The sequence below is a fragment of the Dreissena polymorpha genome, chromosome 14, assembly GCF_020536995.1.
Source record: "Dreissena polymorpha isolate Duluth1 chromosome 14, UMN_Dpol_1.0, whole genome shotgun sequence".
In the NCBI taxonomy this organism is placed as follows: Eukaryota; Metazoa; Mollusca; class Bivalvia; order Myida; family Dreissenidae; genus Dreissena; species Dreissena polymorpha.
Window position 1 is genome coordinate 72,004,060 of NC_068368.1, and position 26,049 is coordinate 72,030,108.

Genomic DNA, 26,049 nt, shown 5'->3' on the forward strand with positions numbered 1-26,049 from the left:
AAAATTCAAATCTAATAATTTTGAAATTAGATTAATAAATAAATAACTAGAAATAATTTTAAGAGGTTAAGAAATCTTTGCATGTTTTCACCATATTGTCCCATACATACCGGTACTTGTACTCCCACTCCATCAAAATAGTTCAATAAATCCTGCTTTTATTGACATTATACTGCATCCAGTGCTTATTTTGTTCCTCATAGTTTGTCTCATTGAAAATCAGGAATATAATTATACTATACTCATTAAGAAAATACATTATACAGTATACTTATGTAAAAGATACATTTTGGTGCTATCGTATATTTTTGGAAAATGTTTTTTAGATGGGCGCTTTAGCGCCCGTCTAAAGTGCTTAGTGTGAAATTCAGGTCGATACGACTAGGTATGATTAACCCAATACCCGCTTGCGTATCCGCGCAAGAAAGAGTTGTATAATTTATGCAAGAGGTTTGAGTTCTCCAAATATGTGTATTCACAAATGGCAACATTATATTAATATCGTGTTACATTCAATATTTTCGAACGGTGTTTTATAGAAAAGAATCAATGAACAATGATCGTATTGTACGTGTCGCGGAGGAGATTGTTTATGAATGATTAAAATAGTCCACTTTCTGCTGCGTGTGCGTGACGTAGTATTTTCGCTCAGCTCATTCATAAATCTGGGGCTGGCGATAAACAAAGGGGAGTCCGTGTGAGAATAACGCAGTAGTATAAGGTTACGCTTGTTTATATTCACAGGTCTCAATTAATAATACGTTGACCACGAGTTCAACAATTATTACAGGGATACGATAGACAACATAAAAAAATGTTTCATTATCGCTGAAACTGTTAAAAAAAACATTTAAATATAACAATAATATTCTCTAAAAAATGTAGTCTTGCTGTTTTGAAATAAGGTTTGGAATTTTTTTTTCTAAATAACTTAATTCAAAACAAAAGTTTAATTATAGTGTTTTTTACTTGTTAGTCGCATATTTACCGCATTATAATGTGTGTTATAATAGGCAAACCATACATTAGTAAAATTCAATTTGCCTTCGCACATAGAAGGAATGGGTCAATTAGGTGCTGCGTTTCCTTTGCTTACTTCAGTTAGAGGTCAATTATTTAAGTAATAGCAATCACAAGGCTCCGACTTCAAAGGAATTGCGGAGCTTTCTTACATAATAAAAGTCGTAGTCGCATGGTATTTGCGTTTTGCGTCCTATTTGGTCACGTGGTTCTTTTCCCGGTTGTTTTGGCATTCATGATATATGAGGCTATTAATAGATGCGTCTGTCGATAAACAAAGGAAAGTTTACGGGTTATAACAACGCAATAGGTTACGCTCTCGCATACAACTCAATGACGTAGTACAGGTCGTAAAATGAGAGATTCGGGAAAAAGTTGACGCTTATTTATATCAAAGACCCATATTATCTATAGGTCTTTGTTTATATTCTCAATTTATAAAACGTTGAACATAAGTTCAACAATAACTTCAGCGATACGATAGACAAAAAAAAGTTTCATAATTGCTAAACCCGAATATAACAAACAATTTATAATAATAATACGAATGCAATAGCAGAAGGTTAGTAGAAGGTTAAGCTTGTTTATATTCACAATTCTCAATACATAGACAGTTGGATATGAGTTCATGAATTACAACAGGCATACTATAGGCAACCTCGAAAATGCTTTTTAATCGCTAAAACCGAAAACAACCTAATATATTATATTAAATATATTTATAACAATAAATGTCTTTTAAAAATGTAGTCGGCGTATACGCTGACTTTGAAATAAAATTAGCAATTTACTTTTCTAAATAATTAAATACAATTAAACAAAAGTATTGTGTTGTGTTTTTCACTTGTAAGCTGCATATTCACCGCATGAAATGTGTGTTAGCATTGTCAAACCACACATTAGTGTGAGTAAAATAAAAAATATACTACGGGAGAGCACTTCATATGTGTCCTCATATGCCTTGTTATGAGTATCTTTCTTCACTATCGAAATATATCGTATGTTTATATTTGATTTAAACGCAGTTTTCTTTCGACACATTTAAATCACACGTCAATAGCGCCTTCATGCGAAAATGGGTCTTATGCGTTTCGGCAAGCGTATGTTAAACCCAATATGTGCTTTTGCGCAGTCAGGCCATAGGCGATGCTGTTCGCTTTAAAATCACTCAATATGTTATGTTTCTCCTTACCAGAAGGAGTGATAGCTGAGTGGGCTATTTATATGATGGGCGCATATGGAATAAGACCCATTTTCACATGACGAGGGTCATTACAAATCTCATTGCGAATTGAAAATGCCACATTTAAGAATAATGCTTTTTGATACAAAATTGAATTGAAAATAGCAAACTTGTTAATAATGGCAGCCTATCCACACATTAAGGAATGATTTCCAGACGTGCTGACCAAGTACGGCAAACTTTGTGGTATGATAATTAAACGATTTTCTCTTATCGTGACACTATACTATTTCGCTAATGATTGTTTTCTCATCTTGGAGGCGAAAGTGAAATTCTGCGAGATGGATTGTAACGCGTAATTGTAACAGGGCCACAATTTGTGTCGTTTGAGCATACAGAGAGTAGTCCGGAATTCCTTACACTGAACAGTGCTACATCCTTTGAATTGAGCACATACGCAGTGATGTAGCAAAAATTCAGAGGTTGTATCTCGAATCAGCTTATTAAATATTCGAAAATATTCATGCGTGTCTGTTGGCGTTATGTAAAAGTCACTAAGATGAAAACTGAAACAGCTACGCCTAAAAGCGCATGAGTGCTCTATACCTATGTTTATGTTAGCGTTGTTGACACCGTGTGAACTGCTCGGGTAATAAGTAAAGCATAAACAGCAATGTTTATATACTTTTCTTCCTCCATATACAAGATACGAAGATTGTTGTATATTTTGAATTGTATATGGTGTCAAAAATCAAAAGTTTTGTACACGGAACTTTCATTATGAATTTATATTCTTGGTGAGGTAGTCATTTGATAAAAGAAAAAAATATTCCTTTAATATGGTGACTGCAAATTTTCTTTATATTAAGTTATCATTACCATTTTCATCATACTTTCTATGCTTTCAGAACTTCCAAAAAGCATGTTGTTTTTATTTTGTCTAAGTTATTTCTATGAAATAATAAGGATGATAAAAAGTGCACACAAAACTCGACCCGTGCGCTATGACACACACTTTATAAAGTTGAATGGCGTGTGTTCATTTCAAACTTGCGATTGATTTTCAAAAATGAATTGCGTGTTGAATTATGCAATAGCGAACATCTTCAGTGCCTTCAGCGCTTTGATTAGAATCTCTGTTCAATTGATGAAATCATTACTATCGAATTTTGCAGGATTCGGAACTGTCTACATGGGCCTTGAAAAGGCAGCCAAAGCCCTTGGAAAAAGTCTAGCTAATGAAACGGTCACAGTTGTGGCACACAAGTATGTGTTATACACGAGTATTGCTGTTAATATCAAACATTTCCCATGTGTCATGATTTCATCATTATTCTTGACACTAATATAACTGGTCATTTTGACTGATTGCTTTTAAGACTGATTGAAGAAAATGAAAGTCATTTAAGAAATGAGTCTCGTTTTGGGAAAACTGGTCTTAATGCATGTGTTCAAAATGTAAAACCTACATGAGCCTGCGCATTCTGTACTCCCTAATCAGGGACGATACTTTCAGCTTTTATGGAATTTTTGTTTTAAAGGAATTCTCTTATAGACAAAAATGCATTGTCATTTAATTGTTGATTTCGTATTTTGTGAGCATTCACCGGGTAAAATAAAAACGTTGTGTATCATTTAATATAAGAAGGTTCAATATCATTAAAGAGACTTTTTATTTTCATGGTAATAACGAACTGATTATAACATGTGTGAGTAATAGTTTGAAATTGTAATTGTATTCTTAGTAATATCTTGGATATTGCTTCTCACTTCTTTGACTTTATTAATTCATTATAAAATGGGTGTTTGAATACAAAGTTCTAAAACTGTTAACACCATACAATTTATATAGTTTCGTTTTTGTATAGGTGGTCAACTATGTGATAATACTGGAATAATACTAAACAACATGTAACTAAGTGATACAAAGATGGAGGTATTATTTGATAACTTATAGCTTGAACGCTTCAAACATTTCCAAATTCTATATATAAGCTTAATTAACTATGACTGATAATACCATAAAGTTACTTTGAACAATTGTATGTGTGCTGACTTGATATAATTGTATTTTCCAAATAAACTTTCGTTTTTGAATTTATAAAAATCAATTGTTAAGGAAGCTGATTTCTGACTAAGTTTTTAGTGATTTTACACAATAAAAAAAATTCTTAGAAGTAAGGAACATATTTAATATCCAAACACTGCTCGTTTCTAGTTAGCTCATCTATTTTTTGAAGAAAAAAAAAAGAGCTATTGTCATCACCTTGGCGTCGGCGTCTGCGTCGGCGTCCGGTTAAGGTTTGCGTTTAGGTCCACTTTTCTCAGAAAGTATCAATGCTATTGCATTCAAACTTGGTACACTTACTTACTATCATAAGGGGACTGGGCAGGCAAAGTTAGATAACTCTGGCTTGCATTTTGACAGAATTATGTGCCCTTTTTATACTTTGAAAATTGAAAATTTTGGTTAAGTTTTGCGTTTAGATCCACTTTTCTCAGAAAGTATCAATGCTATTGCATTCAAACTTGGTACACTTACTTCCTATCATGAGGGGACTGGGCAGGCAAAGTTAGATAACTCTGGCATGCATTTTGACAGAATTATGTGCCCTTTTTATACTTAGAAAATTGAAAATTTTGGTTAAGTTTTGTGTTACGGTCCATTTTATTCCTTAAGTATCAAAGCTATTGCTTTCATACTTGCAACACTTACTAACTATCATAAGGGGACTGTGCAGGCAAAGTAATGTAACACTGACTGGCATTTTGACAGAATTATGTGCCCTTTTTATACTTAGAAAATTGAAAATTTGGTTAAGTTTTGTGTTTAGGTCCACTTTATTCCTACAGTATCAAAGCTATTGCTTTCATACTTGCAACACTTATTAACTATCATAAGGGGACTGTGCAGGAAAAGTTATGTAACTCTGACTGGCATTTGGACGGAATTATGGGCCCTTTATACTTAGAAAATTGAAAATTTGGTTAAGTTTTGTGTTTTGGTCCACTTTACCCCTAAAGTATCATAGATATTGCTTTCATACTTGGAACACTCGCAAACTAGCATAAGGGTACAGTAAAAGGACAAGTTGCATAACTCTGGTTGTCATTTTTACGGAATTATGGCCCTTTTTTGACTTAGTAACTTTGAATATATGGTTAAATTTTGTGTTTCGATCCACTTTACTTCTTAAGCATCAAGGCTATTGCTTTCAAACTTCAAATACTTTCATGATATCATGAGGTTACTGTACCTGGCAAGTTGAATTTTACCTTGACCTTTGAATGACCTTGACTCTCATGGTCAAATTATTAAATATTGCTAAAATTGCCATAACTTCTTTATTTATGATTAGATTTGATTGATACTTTGACAAAACTACTCTTACCTGACATACCACAATAGACTCCACCCAAACCATCCCGTGTGCCCTCCCCCCCTCCCTCCCCCCCCTAATTTTTTTTTTTTTTTAAGATCATCTCACAAATGACCACCACACCCTCACACTATACCCCTCCCCCACCCAACCCCCCAATTTTTTTTTTGAAACGGTTAAAAAACACAAATATTTATTTTTATTATTTTATGTTTGAAATACCGTCAAACCATCGCACCCAAGAATCCCCCCCCCACCCCCCCCTCCCCCCACCCGAATCCCCCCCCCTAAATTTTTTTTTTTTTTTTTTTTAAGATCATCTCACAAATTACCACCACACCCTCACACTATACCCCCCCCCCCCCCCCCCCCCCCCCCCGCCCAATTTTTTTTTTTTGAAACGGTTAAAAAACACAAATATTTATTTTTATTATTTTATGTTTGAAATAACGTCCAACCATCGCACCCAAGAATCCCCCCCCACTCCCCCCCACCCCCGATTTTTTTTTTTTCGTTTTTTTCGCATTTTTGGAAGATAATGTAATAAATTCCACACCCCCACACTATACACCCCTCTTCACTCCACCCCTCCCTCCTTTGTGATTGAAAATGAGAGTCCCTTCACCTTTAAAAAGAAAATAGATGAGCGGTCTTCACCCGCAAGGCGGTGCTCTTGTTTTATTATATCCATGCACCATTATTATTGACATTTTGTGTTATGAACAAAAACAACTGATTTTCATATAAGCTTACCTATTTTACTTTCCTGAAAGTTGAAATATGTGTAAATATATATCAATACTACATGTACGTAGACCACAAGTCCATTTTTGTAAAATTTAAATTACTGAATAATTAAGGTGGATGTCTTTGTAAATAAAGATAAAAATGGTTAACTTAATCTCAAACATTTTGTTCATAATGTTTGAATATATTTTCATGTTTTGTAAAGATAGGAAGTAACATATGCTAATACTGGTTACTGTTACTGACAAGTTACATAGAAAGAGTGTTATTTACTAAGCCCGTAAGCCATTACCATCTGTGCCCATGCTTAAGCAAATTGTATCTTAATTTTTTTGTCAAGATAATTTAACTGACAAAAAATATTTTATTAACTGCATGTTTGTTTTACCATTACCCTCTCTCTCTTATGATGCTGTACATTGATCAAAATACTTATAGCAGTAATGTATAGTTGTTAATGCTATGTATCTTTTATTGAATGATTGTAAAGCTTAAGTTTAACAAATATTCTGCTCTGTATAAAAAATATACAGCATATGTGAGAGCCTTCAAAGAATATATAAATTTATTTCATAAGTATGATTATAGAAAAGGTGCTGCATTCTTTTTGATTGTAACAATAAGACTTTAATAAGATGTTGAAAGTAAATAAAGTTGACTCCATAAGGATGTAAACAGGAAACATAAACTATAGTTAACATCAGTATTACATAAAGTGCATTTATTTAAATTGTTACATACAAATTGATCTCACTGTATTCAAGGTATGGCAACGATGCTGGAGAATTTACAGAGAACACGCTGTACTCTGTTGGTAACATAGCGATGACAGCTCACAACGCCAACAATCTTGGGGTCAAGGCCATTGCAAAGAGGGCAGCAAAGGATGCTGGGAAGGCTGTACTCAGTGACCTGGCAGTTAAGCACAAGAACCAACAGACGCCACCTGATAAGCCCCCTCCTCCACAGGGGAATGGACATACAAATGGCTTTTGAGGCAAATTTGGTTGTTTACAGAAGTTGGCTGTTAATGATCTAAAGGACAAACAGATGCTGATTGAAAAAAAACACTTATCAAACAGCATATGTTGTGTATATAATGAAAGATTAAATCATGTGATAATTTTATGAAAACTTTAATAACAATTGATGACCAAGAACTGTGGTTTTTAACACAAATTGATTATTTTCAAATTGCAAAATGTTATTAAGTGTAATTGTTCTACCCGTGCATCTGCCAGTTGGTTATCTCAATGTTTATTCTTTAATATTGCATCATGAAAGATTATGAGTAAAAATAAGTTCTCTTGAATTCACCCAATTATTTGTTGACACTATAATTGTACTATTGGAATTTCAATGCAGTTAAATAGATGTTACTGCATTTACTGCAGAAGTACTCGAAATATGTACTCATAGCCATGAATTATGATGTCATGTGTGTTATCAATTGAAGTTTAAATGTTGTGGATACTTTGTTTCTTTAAATTATTAGTTATAATCCCCCGCCAGAGGCGAAGGGATATTGTTTTGGCGTTGTCCGTCCGTCCGGCACTTTTGTGTCCGGAGCCATATCTTGGAAGTTCTTTGGTGGATTTCATTTAAACTTGGTATGAGTATATATATGCATAAGAGGATGATGCACGCCAAATGGCATTGTACACCATCTGTTAAAAACAGACTTATGACCCTTTGTATCTTGAAAAAATGCTTTTTAGTGTCCTGAGCCATATCTTGGAAGTTCTTTGGCGGATTTCATTGAAACTTGGTATGAGTATATATATGCATAAGAGGATGATGCACGCCAAATGGCATTGTACATTATCTGTTAAAAACAGACTTATGGCCCTTTGTATCTTGAAAAAATGCTTTTTACTATAGGCACTTTTGTGTCCGGAGCCATATCTTGGAAGTGCTTTGGCGGATTTCATTTAAACTTGGTATGAGTATATATATGCATAAGAGGATGATGCACGCCAAATGGCATTGTACGCCATCTGTTAAAAACAGACTTATGGCCCTTTGTATCTTGAAAAAATGCTTTTTACTATAGGCATTTTAGTGTCCGGAGCCATATCTTGGAAGCGCTTTGGCGGATTTCTTTGAAACTTGGTATATGTAAACGTTGCATGTTTTTGTGGAAAACGCACGACTTATTAATTCACCTAAATAAATTGTGAAGGCTTAAGAACCTTCCTTTGTCTTAGTTTTGTGTTATTGTCCTCCGTCCGTCCATCTATCATTATGTTCATCCGTCCAATTTGCACCCATCCTCAAACAAAGCATATGTTGCGGGGGATACCTTGTGCCTTTCAGGCCCTCTTGTTCATCATGTTGGTGTCCAAGATTCAGTAAAGCTTTGCAACATACCTTGAAATCAGTCTCAGGTGACAAACCGTAGATCAAAATCAACTCATGACCTTTTAACGTTTTGATGAATTGACAATTGAAAAAGTTTCAAATATGCAAATGATTGATTAACTTTGTCAACACGGATGGCAGAGTGGTTTAAGCGGTAGACTCTAATTCTAAGGGTCAGTGGTTCGAGTCTGGGTATGGATTCTTTCTTTAATTTTTTAGTTTGTTTTATATTGGAACTCTTTACTTTCATTGTTCCAATGTTTACATTTATTAATTTCAAAAAAAGTTTTGACAAACTTCAAAATTTACCAACATCTGTGTCCCTTTTGACATGAATGTCCTTCAATCATGGAAGTTGTAATAAAACCTTGTTAACTAATGTATTGTAAATATTATAAACTTATTTCTTCCTGTACATTTTATAAGTCAATTATTTATCAAAATTTACCAACATCTGTGAAAAGGTCCCTTTTGACATGAATGTCCTTCAATCATGGAAGTTGTAATAAAACCTTGTTAACTAATGTATTGTAAATTTTATAAACTTATTTCTTCCTGTACATTTTATAAGTCAATTATTTATGATAATCATGATGCATTTTATCTATTGTCTAATAAAATGTTGTTCGAATAAAACATTAAGTACATCAATTTTGTTAACATTTTGTTACCATCACCTTATGATACAATGCCTTTTAAGTACAATTGCGATAGTCCAATAATCTGTATTTTGAGTACCGGTATAAATAAGTTCTGTCACTGTAAGTGCCATATGCTCTCAGATTGTCTTTGTTACCCAAAAGTGTGATCTTGAACTTCATAATTGGGGAAAACAAACAAGTTTTATTTATTTATTGAAGAACAAACATTTCAAAGTACTCCATCATATGAATTTTCATTACAATATATTTAATACACAAGTTATACTTAGAAAAGTCATTTTTTGCACTCATGACTTTACCGCAATGTTCTTTTAAGAATTATAAAGTATCAGCGTAAAATCTTTATTTATACAATTTAACTGAGTGCCAAAGAAAATAAATGAAGGCCGATAACTCTATTAATATTTAAGACAGACTCCTGATACTTTTACCCTGCCCTTCCTCCCAAAGCCCCTTTTCAATACAAGTACATGAAGTTTTCATTTGAATACATCAATAGTGTTCATGTAATGTCTTTCACACAAAAATTACAGTGTGTAATTATATTCTGCACAAAAAAGCAAAGTGCAATAACTCCAAAAATATTATAGGAATAGTTTTGGTTTTGTCAGTGTAGCACAAAGCGGGCATAGCAATATACTATTGGCAACTGATCATGAGCTTTGTAAACAAATGCTATTTAAATATCATGGTACTTACATTTTTTAAGAGGACTGGGATGAGGATGACCAAAATAGGTAATACTAAAATCAAACTTATGCTCCAACAAAGTGTAGTCACTGCTTTTGTCAGTTTATCCAAATTTTGGAACTGCCATTCCTTTTGTGCAGGCATTACAAGGATATGTGATTGACAAGCGTTCAGTCAAGAATGAATATAGGACTCAATTGTTATGCAGACAAAACATATCCCCTAATTCCTGAGCTTATCTGACTTTTGATACATGAAGAGGTTGTGGCTATTTATGCAAGTGTACAGTTTTATTTTACCCATCATACATACACAGTATTAAGATGTCAGTCTGGATTCCTGTTTTATTTCATTATAACATAAAAAGAATAACTCATTCCTGTAAGGTTTTCTGGGAAAAAATCATTGAAGTACTAAATTTCGCTACGCAGAACCACAGGAGGGAATCCCGTTTTTGTTTTTTTAATATATATGCTATACTAAAAAAAAAAAAAATTTTTTTTTTAAATATATGTATATATATGCTATAATAAAAAAAAATAATTTTGTCAATATGTATACTTGTAGTTTATATCGAAGACTAAAATTTATCTAAAAATCAGTTCATTAATGTGTTTGGAAATTTGAAAATAGGTATATTGTCACGTATTTTTTTCACAAGTCAAATATTTTTGTCAATTGATTTTTATTTTTGAAACATTCTGTACACAACTGTTTTGTTAAAACAACCATCTTTCTCAATGATTATTTAGGTCACAATTTAGAATTGAGAATCTTTCATTATTATGCCAGGCATCTTTTATTGTACAAAATATGAAGAAATGCACAATAAAGAACTTGCACATTCAAAGTTGAAACTTTAAAATGAGCATAATAAAGACAAGACTGTCATTATTAACAACATTCATGTTTATTAAGAAATAAAATTACAGACATTTTAAAATTGCACATACAATTTGACAAAAGATTTTCAAGTTTTCATTAATTATGTTTAAAATAAGAAACCGAATAAATGTTCGGTTGCACTGCTGTGAATTACATGCATATAACAACACTAAGAATGTTCTGTGATAGCGAGATATTCCAGTTAAAATCCACCACGGAGGCGTAACACAAGATGGAGTGTGGACTCTTTCTGGATATTGTAGTCAGACAGGGTACGACCATCTTCAAGCTGCTTGCCTGCAAAGATCAACCTCTGCTGATCTGGGGGAATTCCCTCCTTGTCTTGGATCTTGGCCTTGACATTCTCAATGGAGTCTGAGGGTTCAACCTCGAGAGTGATGGTCTTTCCAGTCAGGGTCTTCACGAAAATCTGCATACCTGAAGGAATTTATTACAGTAGTAAACCAAAGCTCTGAATTCACTAGTTAAAATACCAACATTGTACCATATCTTAAAATTGGACAACAATTATATTCATCTTCTACTTCCCATTACACATATTTAAGATTTTATAATTTTACTGAAATGCTTTAACATAACCTTTAGGCCACTGGAAGTTAATTAATAAAATAAGTTAACCCAGATTAAATAAATATGTATATATGTACCTCCTCTAAGACGAAGCACAAGATGAAGGGTGGACTCTTTCTGGATGTTGTAGTCAGACAGGGTGCGACCATCTTCCAACTGTTTGCCTGCAAAGATCAACCTCTGCTGATCTGGGGGAATTCCCTCCTTGTCTTGGATCTTGGCCTTGACATTCTCAATGGAGTCAGAGGGCTCAACCTCAAGGGTGATGGTCTTGCCTGTCAGGGTCTTAACGAAAATCTGCATACCACCACGCAGACGCAAGACAAGATGAAGGGTGGACTCTTTCTGGATGTTGTAGTCGGACAGGGTGCGACCATCTTCCAACTGTTTGCCTGCAAAGATCAACCTCTGCTGATCTGGAGGAATTCCCTCCTTGTCTTGGATCTTGGCCTTGACATTCTCAATGGAGTCGGAGGGCTCAACCTCGAGGGTGATGGTCTTTCCAGTCAGGGTCTTAACGAAAATCTGCATACCTGAAGAAATATATTACAGTAGTAAACCAAAGCTCTGAATTCACTAGTTAAAATTCGAACATTGTACCATATCTTGAAATTGAACAACTTCATAGATTGTATTCAGTATCTTCTACTTCCCATTACACATATTAAAGATTCTATAATTTTACTGAAATGCTTTAACATAACCTTTAGGCCACTGGAAGTTAATTAATAAAATAAGTTAACCACAATTAAATAAATTTGTATATATGTACCTCCTCTAAGACGAAGCACAAGATGAAGGGTGGACTCTTTCTGGATGTTGTAGTCGGACAGGGTGCGACCATCTTCCAACTGTTTGCCTGCAAAGATCAACCTCTGCTGATCTGGGGGAATTCCCTCCTTGTCTTGGATCTTGGCCTTGACATTCTCAATGGAGTCAGAGGGCTCAACCTCGAGGGTGATGGTCTTGCCTGTCAGGGTCTTCACGAAGATCTGCATACCACCACGCAGACGCAAGACTAGATGGAGAGTGGACTCTTTCTGTATGTTGTAGTCGGACAGGGTGCGACCATCTTCCAACTGTTTGCCTGCAAAGATCAACCTCTGCTGATCTGGGGGAATTCCCTCCTTGTCTTGGATCTTGGCCTTGACATTCTCAATGGAGTCAGAGGGCTCAACCTCGAGGGTAATTGTCTTGCCAGTCAGTGTCTTAACGAAAATCTGCATACCACCGCGCAGACGCAAGACAAGATGAAGGGTGGACTCTTTTTGGATGTTGTAGTCAGACAGGGTGCGACCATCTTCAAGCTGTTTGCCTGCAAAGATCAACCTCTGCTGATCTGGGGGAATTCCCTCCTTGTCTTGGATTTTGGCCTTGACATTCTCAATGGAGTCTGAGGGCTCAACCTCGAGGGTGATGGTCTTGCCGGTCAGTGTCTTCACGAAGATCTGCATACCACCACGCAGACGCAAGACAAGATGAAGGGTAGACTCTTTCTGGATGTTGTAGTCAGAAAGGGTGCGACCATCTTCCAACTGTTTACCTGCAAAGATCAACCTCTGCTGATCTGGGGGAATTCCCTCCTTGTCTTGGATCTTGGCCTTGACATTTTCAATGGAGTCAGAGGGCTCAACCTCGAGGGTGATGGTCTTGCCGGTCAGTGTCTTCACAAAGATCTGCATACCACCGCGCAGACGCAAGACAAGATGGAGTGTAGACTCTTTCTGGATATTGTAGTCAGACAGGGTACGACCATCTTCAAGCTGTTTGCCTGCAAAGATCAACCTCTGCTGATCTGGGGGAATTCCCTCCTTGTCTTGGATTTTGGCCTTGACATTCTCAATGGAGTCCGAGGGTTCAACCTCGAGAGTGATGGTCTTGCCTGTCAGGGTCTTCACGAAAATCTGCATGATTATTATTTATCTGAAAAAAAAGAGCATATAAAATAATAATGTAAACTGATCTTATAGTTCATTCAACTATAATTAAAACAAGAGGGCCATGATGGAACTGAATCGTTCACCTGATGGAAGTTTTACTATGATTTGACCAGATGACCTTCTTTATGACCTCAGATGACCCAGGGCTTGCATTAGACCTCAAATCTCAAGAGTCAAGGACTCTTGGGACCATGTTTTCAAGAGTCAAAATCAAACTTCTGAGAGTCCTAATAATAACGCAGGAGAGTCAATGTTTTTTTGCAATTTAAGCAAATTACTGAGATATAATATGTAAAAAGCAACAAATTAAAAGATACGTATGTTAACATTTATTTCTTGCATTTTACTGTCACTACAACACTATGCATTTAAACACAATATTCAAATGATTAATAAATACAAAACATGTATTCTAATACAACATTAACTTCATGTATACAGCAGAGTATTATGTCATACGTTCTTCTTTCGCACGTTTGGGGGTGTTAGGAGCACTGTAATTTAGATCTAAAGTACGCTTTGTCGTTGGCGTCTTACACACACTTTCAGAGTTACTACCGATTCCGAATTCGAAAAGGTTTCTCTGCGACATTTTCCGAATGCACAAGCACAATTACAGTTTATCCAATAACTTTGTTTTACCGTTTCGCGTGGCTATTAAATTAAGAATGAAACACAAAATGTGAAAAAAACATTTCCTCTGGCTATCACAAAAAAACAACAACATACAGGTGTAGTCCAAACAATTAGACGTAAGCTACCCCGCTTACGTCTAAACGGCTACCGTCGTTTTCCTATAGCAAATTGAGTTCAACTTAAACTTCAGTTTTTCTCGTTAAATCTTTGCTAATGCATAAAATTATCATTAATTAGACATAAATGTGAGCGATTACCTCTTAAATGTGTAAAAATTGTGCTTTTAAACCACTTATGTACATTTTTAAAAATAAACATACACAACACACGAAGTGTGTTTGACGTTTATAGAATTACATTGAATTATCTTGAACGAAATTATTTTTTGAATAGGTTACACATAACCAATTGTTGTTGTACAACAAACAACATCACTTTTTAGCTTTCTGTACTTTTTAATTAAATGAAACCTATATGTGTGTGTTAAAACTACCAGTTGTATCACGGAGTGTATATTGATAGGAGATGAATCGAGTATTTGACCCTTACTGTAGTAAATTCAATCTTATGCAAAAACTATTCATCCGATTTTATTGGTTTATACGTTATCTTGTTGCTTATTAATTCCTCTTTCAAAAAATATACGTTTTAGTATACTCCCGTTGTTTAGTGTTTTCCCCAGGAGGGCAAAGGGGCATGGCGCATTACTTTCAAAAAGGGCATTTTAGCGCGCAGTTTAGGTAAAAAAGGGCAAAAACGTTCCCTGAATACCTGAATTACGGGGAAACATGTAATCGCATCAGAAGCAGTTGTGGAAAAAATAACATATAAACAAGCACATTTAATGGTAATTGATGTATTTAACTTACTATGATTTATATTAATATATTTACCTTGCAATGTATATTTAAGTTCCATGCTGTTTCAATAAACTGTACAGCACGACAAACATAATAAAGCGATATACACATATGAATCAGATTATACACAGATCCACTAACATATAAATGAAACCATGTTTGTCTTATCCCATTTTCTAACAATAATCTTGCCAGATGTTTAAAATAACATTGCGAGTAAATTGATCGCTAACAATATGCAAACACTCGTTTCCTAGACATACATCCACCGAGTAGATTACAAATAAATAAATAATGTTGTTGCTATCTAAAACATTTTTATGCATCATTGATTATCACAGACATTTCATTAATTCCTTCTTAATGTATAATCTCCATCGTTAATTAGATCGTTTACGACGTTATTTGCCATTTTGCCGAGTCGCAATTTAATTCTGTATAGTCCGCCATGTTGTTAAAATGTCAAATGATGTGAGCGACAGGTGCGCATATCAACGTTAAATCGTATACGCGATTCGCATTTTGTTAAATTAGTTTAAGTGTAGTAATTACTTCAATAATTAGATCTAATTATCTTAAAGACGAAAGCGATAAAGAATAAATTTGTTTGTGTTTTTAAATGTAATTATGCTTAAAAATATATGTTTTGATATAACTGGATAATGCATGCAATGCACAATTGCCACGATAATAACATCGAGTTTTTCATAAAAAGTCTCCGAAGTAACGATTTCGTGGATGAGTACACATTGCCGACCGAAAAGTGCGCTTGGTATAACATAGCCTCTGGCATTATCGATTGATACTGACACGGGGTTATTCACGCATGACTAATTCACAGCTTTGGAGCAGTCTACCTATAAATCGAGCACTGTAATAGATTAAATCTGCTCAATTAATATAGTCGATTAGACGTTGACGTCTCTCGAGTAAATCAAGCACAGTCGGAGCGTCACAGACAATCAAGGACGCTGATTTTGCGGACCAAGTTAGGTCATAAGACAATAAAGATGTTATCGATAAGGGCGCGTGGCCTTTGACAAGAAGGGCGCGTGGCGAAATTTGTCTTTGAAAAGGGCAGAGTGGCGATCCGAGAGGGCGGCGTGGCTTTTCGCCACGCTAAAATGGCCTGGTAAAAACACTATTGTTATTAATGGATTTATAGCGAGATAAACACAAGAAATACACATTTTATGTTTTACCACGGCGCGTTTTACCGTGTTGTGGCTATCGATCTTGTACAATTAGCGTACAGCGAAGCGCCGAGGTTATACATTTTGATGTACCCACTCGCGTCTTTTGTTGAATTATAGTTTCATTTCTCGGCCGATTTTGACAAATTATATATCATTAGAAAGCTTACGTTACGAAGTAAACAGATATATAAACATATATTAAGTTTTTCTTCTGATTTCGACAGCCCGGCGAGTTATAACTTTAACTTTTGCAAATATCATACCGTATTGGAGTTTTAGAATCTAGATTTACGGTTGACATGTTCGTACTTAATACCAATTTGTAGCGTTCTTCTGATTTCGACAGCCCGGCGAGTTATAACTTTAACTTTTGCAAATATTATACCGTTTTGGAGTTTTAGAATCTAGATTTACGGTTGACATGTTCGTACTTAATACCAATTTGTAGCGTTTATATTTGGAGTTCAGTTTTTAAAAATTACATCTTGCTTAGGAGAATAGAATTCTGTATACGATAGAAAAAAAATTGTTGAAAAACGAAAGTAATTAAGTAATGAAGGCGGAAGAAAGTAGCGCGCGTTCTTAACGCACTGAACTGATGCTACGGTCTTGGCGATTATGCTTATGTTTAGAAACCGGCCATTGAATTTCCTTTGCCATGATTATTATATTTTTTATGGAATATATTGTGGTATTTTGTTCACGAAACATATCAATAAAGCTTATTATAAATAAATCTTAATAAATTAACGATTTCAGCTCTTGTTTATAACACAGAAAGGGTGATAAATTTATGATGAAACAGCGTGTATAGCGGACCCTCTCGATTTTATTCGGCTTTGCATGCATACTTGAAATAAAATGGGTGTCAAAAACATTCATCGTTTGCTGTTAATTATCAACGAGGGAATTATGTATAATTATATGAAATGTTATTTACCTTAAATTATCAATTTATTAAAGATTCTTGAAAATCACGGTCGGTGTTACGCGGGTCATTTCGTATTTTGACATCAGGGCATCATGTCCAACTATTCAAAATCAGAATTTTTTTCACTGGGACGATGACGGCTTATATTTAGACAGGCAGACAGATAGTTTATTCAGACTTATACAACAGTACATCGTCTTCAACTCAAATATATAAATAATTTTTAGACGAATTGTTAGGTGATTACGCATTTAGCAGTGATGATTCTGAGAATGTTGCCATGTCTCTTATCCGTGTAATCTAGAGTCCGTGGTTTGAGCATTTTTATCGCGGTGTTCAATAAAAGATATCTCAATAATCTTGTTTATTGATAGATCTGTGGTTTTATTGCCCCTGTGTTCAGCACAAACCAATTATCTCTTTATGATCAGATACTGTGCCGACCAATACAAAATAACACTATGGTGTCATACGCCACAGCAGGGACCTATACTTGTGATCATGGAGTCTTAGTGCAAGACTTAAAAAAGTATGTTGTTTCGCTTGCGGTTGTTAAAGCCATAACGGGGCTTCCCAGCTGGCACAGCTGCTGATATTCGGATCTGAATATCTAAACTTATTCAGACCTTATTCTTAACCGTTGCGCGTTTTACGATATCGTATTTTAGGCGGGAATACAACTCAGTGAAACTATTCAATTTCTTATACAACATTAAGCATATTAACAGTTATTGAAATTAACAATTTCAGCGAGATCTTTTTAAAGACTAAAAACCTTTTCAAGTATCGAATTTAACATGTCAATAAAATATATTAATACCAAAAAAGGTTTCATTTAATATTGTTCACATTAAACCTTTAAATGAAAGTGTCGCTTTTAAAACTATTTTTCGTGTCTTATTAAGCCGCGAATGGTTTGCTAAAACAGTAAACAAAAAGGGCTACACGTTCTAATTCTTAATGAAATACACAAATAAGTATAACATAATTAATAACGTCCATAAACACACACGGCAAGATCAAAGTTTTAATGGAAAACTAATATGAAATTCCACGTAAATTATTATTTTCGTCTAAATCGAATACTATATATAGAGAAACAATGTATTTATAACCAACCAATGAGGTAACATTATGCAACTTTCAATTTACACAGTGCTATATGGCAACAATATGGAATTTGAACAGTGGTGGTGTTTTAAGGTCTGGACTATCATTACTTGTAAGTTTGTATAAACATTTTTCTAATGCAATTAGTAAAATAATGTTTATATTTTATGTTTAATAATTTATTGCATGATTATTCTGTGCTGTTATATGAATTTGATGCCGTTAAAGCTTCCGACATGAATTCATGTCGGAACGATGCTATTGCAAAATAACGTTAAACGATATGAGGTCGATGTAAATCGACCTCATATTTATAGGAGTACATACAGGTGGTACCTAAACACAATAGCCTATATATATATATATCGGTAAACTATAAAAGGAAATTATTTTTACTCGCTGATAAAGGTTCCTCCGTATTTAATCCCATCAAAAAATCCCACGCCCTTTAATTATTTCATGTGCCATCTTGCGCTATTAAAAAAATAGAGTGGACTATTGACGCCAAGAGTCTGCCAAAGCAAAAATCATCAAAAGACTCTTATGGCGGCAATTTATATTGACTAAAATAATACTGCGCAATCGTAATAACTTCCGAGTTGTTCTAGAATTACACTGGTTAGTCAGAAGTCATACAAAATCAATATTTTTACATAATGAAATGATAATGTTTAGCTACTGAGGCACAAGGCGTTGAGAATCGTATTTTACGCAAATAACAGTCTTATAAAAATTAATCATAACTTTTTAAAGAGCATATTCAATTAAATGTGTGACCTTCAACAAAATTGAAACGCAGTAGAAACAATGGTTTCACTGCCACTTCCGGTTCAGAAACATTAGTTAAATTATGGTAAGAATTACTTGTAATCGACGATGGTATCACTTCCATTACAACTAATATAAGATCGTATTTTAAAGAAACAAATAAAGTAAGAATATTAATACACCAAATATGAATTTAATTCTTACCTGCTTGGTTGTCTATCTATCAATATTTTTCTGTTGTAACTCGTTCGTTTCCGCGTAACCTATGAGAACATCTGCGCATGAAGCGCATTATATATATGCGCATGACGTCATTAAAGTGTCATACCTGAAAATAGCCTTTTAGCATTTCTAAATTTAAAACCTAGGTCATTGTCACTGATTTAGAGGCCACGTTATAGAAACTAGGACTCCCAAGTTTGCCAAACAAGTTGTAGACGCAATGCATTGTATTGACAATGTGATCATTGAGTTTTAGTAAACCACGAAAGATCCATTTACTAAATTTATGAAATATTGGTAGAAAATCTATGCTTTTATAACCTATATATTGTAAAGAAGTTAATATCTTACAGCAGGACCAGGGGCGACGGCAACTTTGTTTACTTCGGGGCATTGAGACATGTGTGGCCTAAAACCTCCAGATAATCATAATTATTTGCATTAACACATAAAAAGAAAAACAACTGGCATTTTATTCAACTAAATATAATCTTAACGATAGAAAAATCACAAGCATTCATTATTCTACGTAGCTCTACATGCGTTATAAAAAAAAATACCGTTGATAGTGTAACACCCAAATTCAATTACCGTAACAAACCAACCGGACTTCACTAATTTTAAAATTCCTGGTCACGAAAAATGACCAAGCCCAACTTCACGTTGTGTAGTATGCCATTGCTTGCTAATTTTTAGTACATCTTTGAGCTTCTTGTTTTGGGTGAATATACATATCAAAATAAGAAATCCCTGCTAACATACTTTATCATTTTGTCACATAGATTTTAATTATTGACAGTTCAAGATATAAAAATTGTCACCGTCATTAACAAATTCATATTTAAATTTAAATGTGCATTAAATCAATTGGCTGTAGACATAAAGTATGTTAATAAAGCGTGTCTAGATTTCAGCCAATGGAATAGAATAAAATATTTATCGAGATGCACTTTTATATGTGTATGTTATATTAATAAATACGCAAAAAATAAGAGCAAAACTTCGCAGTTAACCCCTTTTCGATCGAGACCGACTAGACGATAGAGTGTAGAAAGTGGACAACAATCTAACTGTAGTTGGATTTTAGCCACAGGCATTCAACTTACCTGTATTTTCCGATATAGATGTGTAATCCTAAAAAAAATGTAGAACAATCTTGTACCAGCTAGCTGCCCGACCAGTGTCTACATCAGTTTATTTTCTGAAGCAGTAATCATTTAAAGGTGATTAAAGTCACTGTAATCTGGTGAGAGAATGGTGTCAATAAACGAAGGTATACCGGTAATACCTCGTAATTATTGTATATTTCCATGTAATCTCACAGCACGATGAAACCACACCTGTAATGTATTTATCACTGTCGATAAGGGCTTAGTGATAAAATACACGGGATTGGACATGCCAGTTTGGTAGGTGGTCTCCATACCGGACACAAACATATCTGGAAATAGCGGCGCAGTTATAATTCGAATTTCGTGTCAATTTCTTGAGTCTAGTAAATATATTAGGTCCGAAATCCGCGATATACTCCGGCATCACACATTATTGTGATATTGTACATATACGCTCTATTATCAATTATTCCATCAAATATGTTTTGATCAAAATTTACTATGAAAATAATAATATACCCCCCCCCCAAAAAAAAAAAAAAATAAATAAATAAATAAATAAAATAGTGTGCGTATACTTCCATTTGCTCATATATCATGATGAAACCACGCCCGCAAATGATCATTGTCAATAAGGGCTCAGGGATATTCAATACACGATATTGGGCATGCGAGTTTCGTTGGTGGTCACTATAGATATATATATATAGTGGTATTTCCTACCGGTACTCCGGTTTCCTTACACGGCAAGAGACCAAACCAAAATTGAACGAAAAAAATATATCAGGAAATTGAGTTGCGTTTATTATTTGAAATTCGTCACAACTTCCGTGAGTCTGGCGAGTCATTAGGAACGAGCTCCTGGATACACTCCTACACCATATATAATGTCCTTCAGTCTTGGAAGGACCTCATTAGCGTCGAAATAAACACACGAGATTCTAGTGGGAAAACCATACAGAAGACGAAGTTTTACGATTGCTTTTGATGCACGCGTTCATTTCATTTATATTTTGGAAAGCGATTTTAATTGAATCGGGCTCCAAAAGATGACGCGATAGATTGTTAACAATTAAAAATAATTGCTTATTTATGTTTTGTACGTATTTGCAAAATATTATATATGAGTACTTGTTATTTACCAATCAATTAATTCAGCTCCATCGATCTGCTAGGATGTATCAGAGACTTAGATAACAGAGATAGGCAGCTCGCGAAATATCGGCAAACTCTCGCACATTGCGTGGTTTCGGCGAGATAAGTCTTAGCGCGCACCCGTTTTTCGGTTGTTATCTACGTCTCTGTTACATACACACATATTTACATAGTTGATTCTGGTAGAAGGATTACTCCTGTGACACCAGCTCTAGGCTTTCGTCACTGTGGCGGATGCTTTGCCCTGTCACGACGTTGGATTTATAGCTTTTCCATAGATCAACAGTTCTGTATGTGAATGAGTGTTTCTTTAAATTGTAGTTTGGTCTATATTTATATAGCTTATGCGTATGTCCTCTAGTTGTTTGGTCAGTCACTACTTCACTATGTAATGTAAACATATTTCTATGGTTGTAATCATATTTCTCATTCATGATCTTATATGTCTCTATCATGTCTCCACGGATACGTCTATATGACAGGCTTTGCAGTTTCAGAGCTCTCAGTCTTTCTTCGTATGGTATTCGTGTAATCCAGGGACTAGTTTTGTAACTCGACGCTGGACATTCTCTATCAGGTCTATATGCTTCTTTAAGTGTGGTGCCCACACTTGATTGGCCTATTCGAGGTGTGGCCTAACTAAACTTTTATATAATGTCACAAATGTTTCTCTATTAAGATATTCAAAAGATCTGCGTATGACCCCCAGTACTGAGTTAGCCTTGTTCACTTTCTCTAATATATGTTCTTCAAAATACAATTTATTATCGATTATAACCCCAATGTCCTTTTCCGATTTAGATTTTTTCATAGGCTCAATTCCAGTTTTTAGAGTATATTTAAAGTTTCTATTGATTTCTTTTGTGCATATCGTCATACATTTACATGTCTGAGGATGGAACTTCAATAACCATTTTTCAGTCCAGTCTTGCATACAATGGATGTCCTCCTGTAATTTCAAACAGTCTTCGGTATTATGAATTTCTCTGAAGATTTTTGTGTCGTCAGCATACAGGTATATGTCACTATCCTTTTTCAAGCTCTCGGGCAGGTCATTTATGTACATAACAAACAGTATTGGGCCTAGAACAGATCCTTGTGGAATGCCGCTAGTTACGTCCTTCAAAGAAGAAGATTCATTATGTACTGTCACATGCTGTTTTCTGTTGTTTAAAAACGCCGTAATCCAGTTTATGTAAATATGGTCGAATCCGTACCGAGCTTGTGTGTAAGAAGACGATGACTCACAGTATCGAACGCCTTCATAAAGTCACAATAGGCAACATCAATCTCATTCCCTGCATCTAAACTGTCAGTCCACTTATCAATTACCTCAAGTAGTTGCAACACTGTGGAACGCTGAGGAATTAATCCAATTTTTTTTTCACTAAACAAGTTATTAATTTTCATGTGTTTTATCATTCCCTCTCTAACAATGTTTTCCAATACTTTGCAAACATTGCGCGTTAAACTTACTGGTCTTTAGTTGCCTGCTACCTTCTTGTCTCCTTTCTTATGTAAAGCTGTGATTTTTGCAAACTTCCATTCCTCTGATACTTCCGCATTTGTTATTGAGTTTTTAAATATAATTGCTAATGGTTTACATAATGCTGAACTAAGTTCTTTCAATACGCGTGGACTGATATTATCTGGACCGGGCGATTTGTCAATTTTCAGCATATCTAATTTCTTTTTCACAATTTCAGGAGTTATATTTATAGTGCATGCAAAGTCAGTGTACTCAACATGTTTCTGTTCAAAATCTGGCCAAGGGCTGTTACTATTATTGGTAAATACGGAGGTAAAAAAGTCCCCAAGAATTTCAGCTTTTTCATAATCACTACACGAAACCTCTGACTTATCCTCACTTTTATACATGTCAGGAATTGATGATTTTGTCTTTGTTCGAGATTTGACATATGTCCAATTTTTTTTCGGATTTTCTTAAACCTGTTCAATGATTTTTCTTTCATGATTTTTAACAGCTTGACGTGTCAACCGACGCACTTGATTTCTCACTCTATTATATTCTTGCTGGTCCTTTCCATTTCCAGTTTGCCTGTACTTGTGCCAAAGTCTGTCCTTCCTTTTCATCTTTGCTTTTAATTTGTTGTCTATATAGAATGTTTTGTTCCTTTTATTCCTCCTACTATCTTTGACCTGGACTTTTGGAATACATGATTCCATAGCTGCCTGTAATTTTACTCTAAACACTCTCCATTGTGCTTCAACTTTCTTATTTCCTAGAACATTTTGCCAATCAATGTCAAGTAACTCTTCCATGGTTCTAAAGTCTGCTTTATCATACTTAAATCTTGATTTTACGTAGTTTGACTGTGTATAAGCTTCAAAATTAAATTTTATCAGTGAATGGTCACTCTTTCCCAACGAAGAGGTCACTTGTAGGTTTGACACCATTCCCTCCTCATTTGACAATACAAGATCCAAAATAGACGGTTCATTTGTACCCCTACCTCGAGTAGGTTCTCTGATATGTTGGAACAAAAAACAGTCTTTTATTGCTTCAATAAATTCATATTTTAGCTCTCCAGGCCCTCCTGATGTAGAAAAATTCTCCCAGTCAATACCGGGATAATTAAAATCACCAACGCTTATAATGTGACTATAGTTTTTCTCAGAGAATACACGCATTAATTCATTCAAATTACAGCTATTTTCACTGCTCGAGCTCGGACTTCTGTAAAAAGATGTGAACAGCATCTTATCTTTTTTACTGATATCGATTTCAATGCGACTGTATTCACTAATGTCTATATCAAAGTTTACTGGGGTAAATTTCACGCTACGGTGTATGTAAATAATTGTTCCTCTTCCAGGATCATTCTTTGCAAGATTTTTATGCACTATCTCGTAGTCGTCTATGTTATATTCACTCAGAGATCTTTCATATCTAAAATTCTTGGGTCGAACTTTCTGTAGATTAATTATAGCTGGTTTTTTACTCACAATCATCAATTTTCAGTTTCAATTCATTTAATTTGGCTGTATAAAAACCCGTATTATCTTAAAACATGCCCACGAAAAATGACAAATTTTACAGTAAATAATGAAAAATATTTACATTTGTGATTTATAAAGATGTTTTATTTGATCAAACATATATGTTATCGCAAACCTCACAAGACATACATTTGAAAATAAGAGTAAGGAAAACAATATAAAACGCCGGTAAAGTATCATCAAACTCTCAGACTTGGGAGTAATTATGCGGTTAGGAATTAAACATGTATGCTAGTGTATTGTAATTTTATTTGAATCGGAACTGTATGCAGTTATATTTTCATTGGCACTTAAAGGTTTTGTGAATAACCTTGGCACAAATTTGTTTTTTTTTAGTTCCATTCAGGGTTCGACATTAACTTTTTTTACAGCCAGACCATCGGACCAGCTCCTCTTACAATTAACTAGCCCTAATCTGATGTCTACTAGACCATAAATGACATAGCAAATAAACAGAATTGTGTCGTGTAACTGTTTAATCAGGTTTTATCAGAAAATAATTAGTGAACACAAGAAAGTTATTTTGATGCACAGAGTAAAAAATAAAATAAAACTATTTAACAACATAAATTGTTTGTTGTAATTTCACTGCTTATCACCAGTTTTACAAATGATGTCTGTACAGCAGGTGACATTTATTAAACGTTATCAAAGTCTGGCCTCCTTGACCGCTGTGCTCCATGCTACCACAGCTCCAATGCCCTTTTCCATCATAATCTGTGCCAGTTTTACCGTCGGATTTTTCTTTATTAACTTATTTGTCAGACGAAAATCCAATCTTGAACAAAGTCACTCTTCAAATTACATTCTCTCGTCTTCTACGCCAAGATGTTTACATTGACGATACCGATTTTCGATAGAAGTCGTAAAAACATGATGTAAAGTTCTACGACACTGCAGAAAATCATTAACTATTTCAGTGCTGGAACCGAATTTTGAAGGTCTTTGAAAACAGTTTGGATCCAGATGAGACGCCACGTTCTCAAACTGTTTGCTATTCTGATAGTATTCTTTGAAAACAAATGAAGAAAATGCTAATTTTAGAAATTCAGCAGACAACATTTTAGCAGACTACAAATTTCCCAGCATGCAAAGGGTTAATATTCATGACAACTTTACCAATGGAAACAAGCTATTTCTGCGGGAAGCTCTCCTTCGCGTCTAAAAATAGCGATGAACCATGTGAATGCTCCGCGTTTAATTTATATACGCTAGTTTTGTTCTGATGTAAATAATGGATACAATAGTTATTTTACACATTAAGAGAAAAAGGTTTTAAGTTAGTTATAGTTATATGAATCAGTATAGATTTTGTATGTACGACCAGTCGGACAAGCTAGCCCACAGTTTTACTAGCCCGACCACCGATCTTACTAGACAATGTCTGTCGGACGTGCCTTAGTGTCGAACCCTGCCATTAAACAAATTTATTTAATCCCAAATGCTTTTTTTATATTTGAGTGTCAACGTATCAACGAACGCGCTTTTGCCAGATTTGCCAATGAAAAGTACTGGATGATAGGATTGCTTGGTTTTACATAAAAAACAGATGACTATGACCATCGAATCGTATTTTAAC

General features: G+C 34.7%; 2 protein-coding genes across 15 annotated transcripts in view; one reads left to right on the forward strand and one right to left on the reverse strand.

Moving 5' to 3' along the window:
• The window catches only part of LOC127858139 (spartin-like), an 18,910-nt gene extending 9,568 nt beyond the window's left edge, over positions 1-9,342 (forward strand). For 2 of the 3 annotated variants that reach the window (XM_052395102.1, XM_052395103.1), the window contains exons 6-7: positions 3,379-3,469; positions 7,095-9,342. In XM_052395102.1, the coding sequence (XP_052251062.1) occupies positions 3,379-3,469; positions 7,095-7,326 (323 nt within the window). In that variant the 3' untranslated portion in view covers positions 7,327-9,342. The remainder of the gene's footprint in view (positions 1-3,378; positions 3,470-7,094) is intronic. The other variant, XR_008038769.1, reaches the window with a different exon arrangement.
• Positions 9,343-10,933: 1,591 nt separating this feature from the next.
• Positions 10,934-19,251, reverse strand: LOC127858138 (polyubiquitin-C). 12 transcript variants are annotated; one of them, XM_052395090.1, is made up of 5 exons: positions 19,165-19,251; positions 13,305-13,442; positions 12,292-13,076; positions 11,597-12,052; positions 10,934-11,366 (listed from the first exon to the last, which is right to left on the reverse strand). In XM_052395090.1, exons 2-5 carry the CDS (start codon positions 13,427-13,429, stop codon positions 11,131-11,133), a joined length of 1,602 nt encoding a protein of 533 aa, XP_052251050.1. In that variant the 5' UTR covers positions 13,430-13,442; positions 19,165-19,251; the 3' UTR covers positions 10,934-11,130. The 12 variants fall into 12 exon arrangements, with proteins under 12 accessions (XP_052251050.1, XP_052251052.1, XP_052251055.1 ...); XM_052395092.1 differs by having other exon boundaries at positions 12,292-12,834; positions 13,063-13,442; XM_052395095.1 differs by having other exon boundaries at positions 12,292-12,697; positions 12,926-13,442.
• Between the last annotated feature and the right edge of the window lie 6,798 nt (positions 19,252-26,049).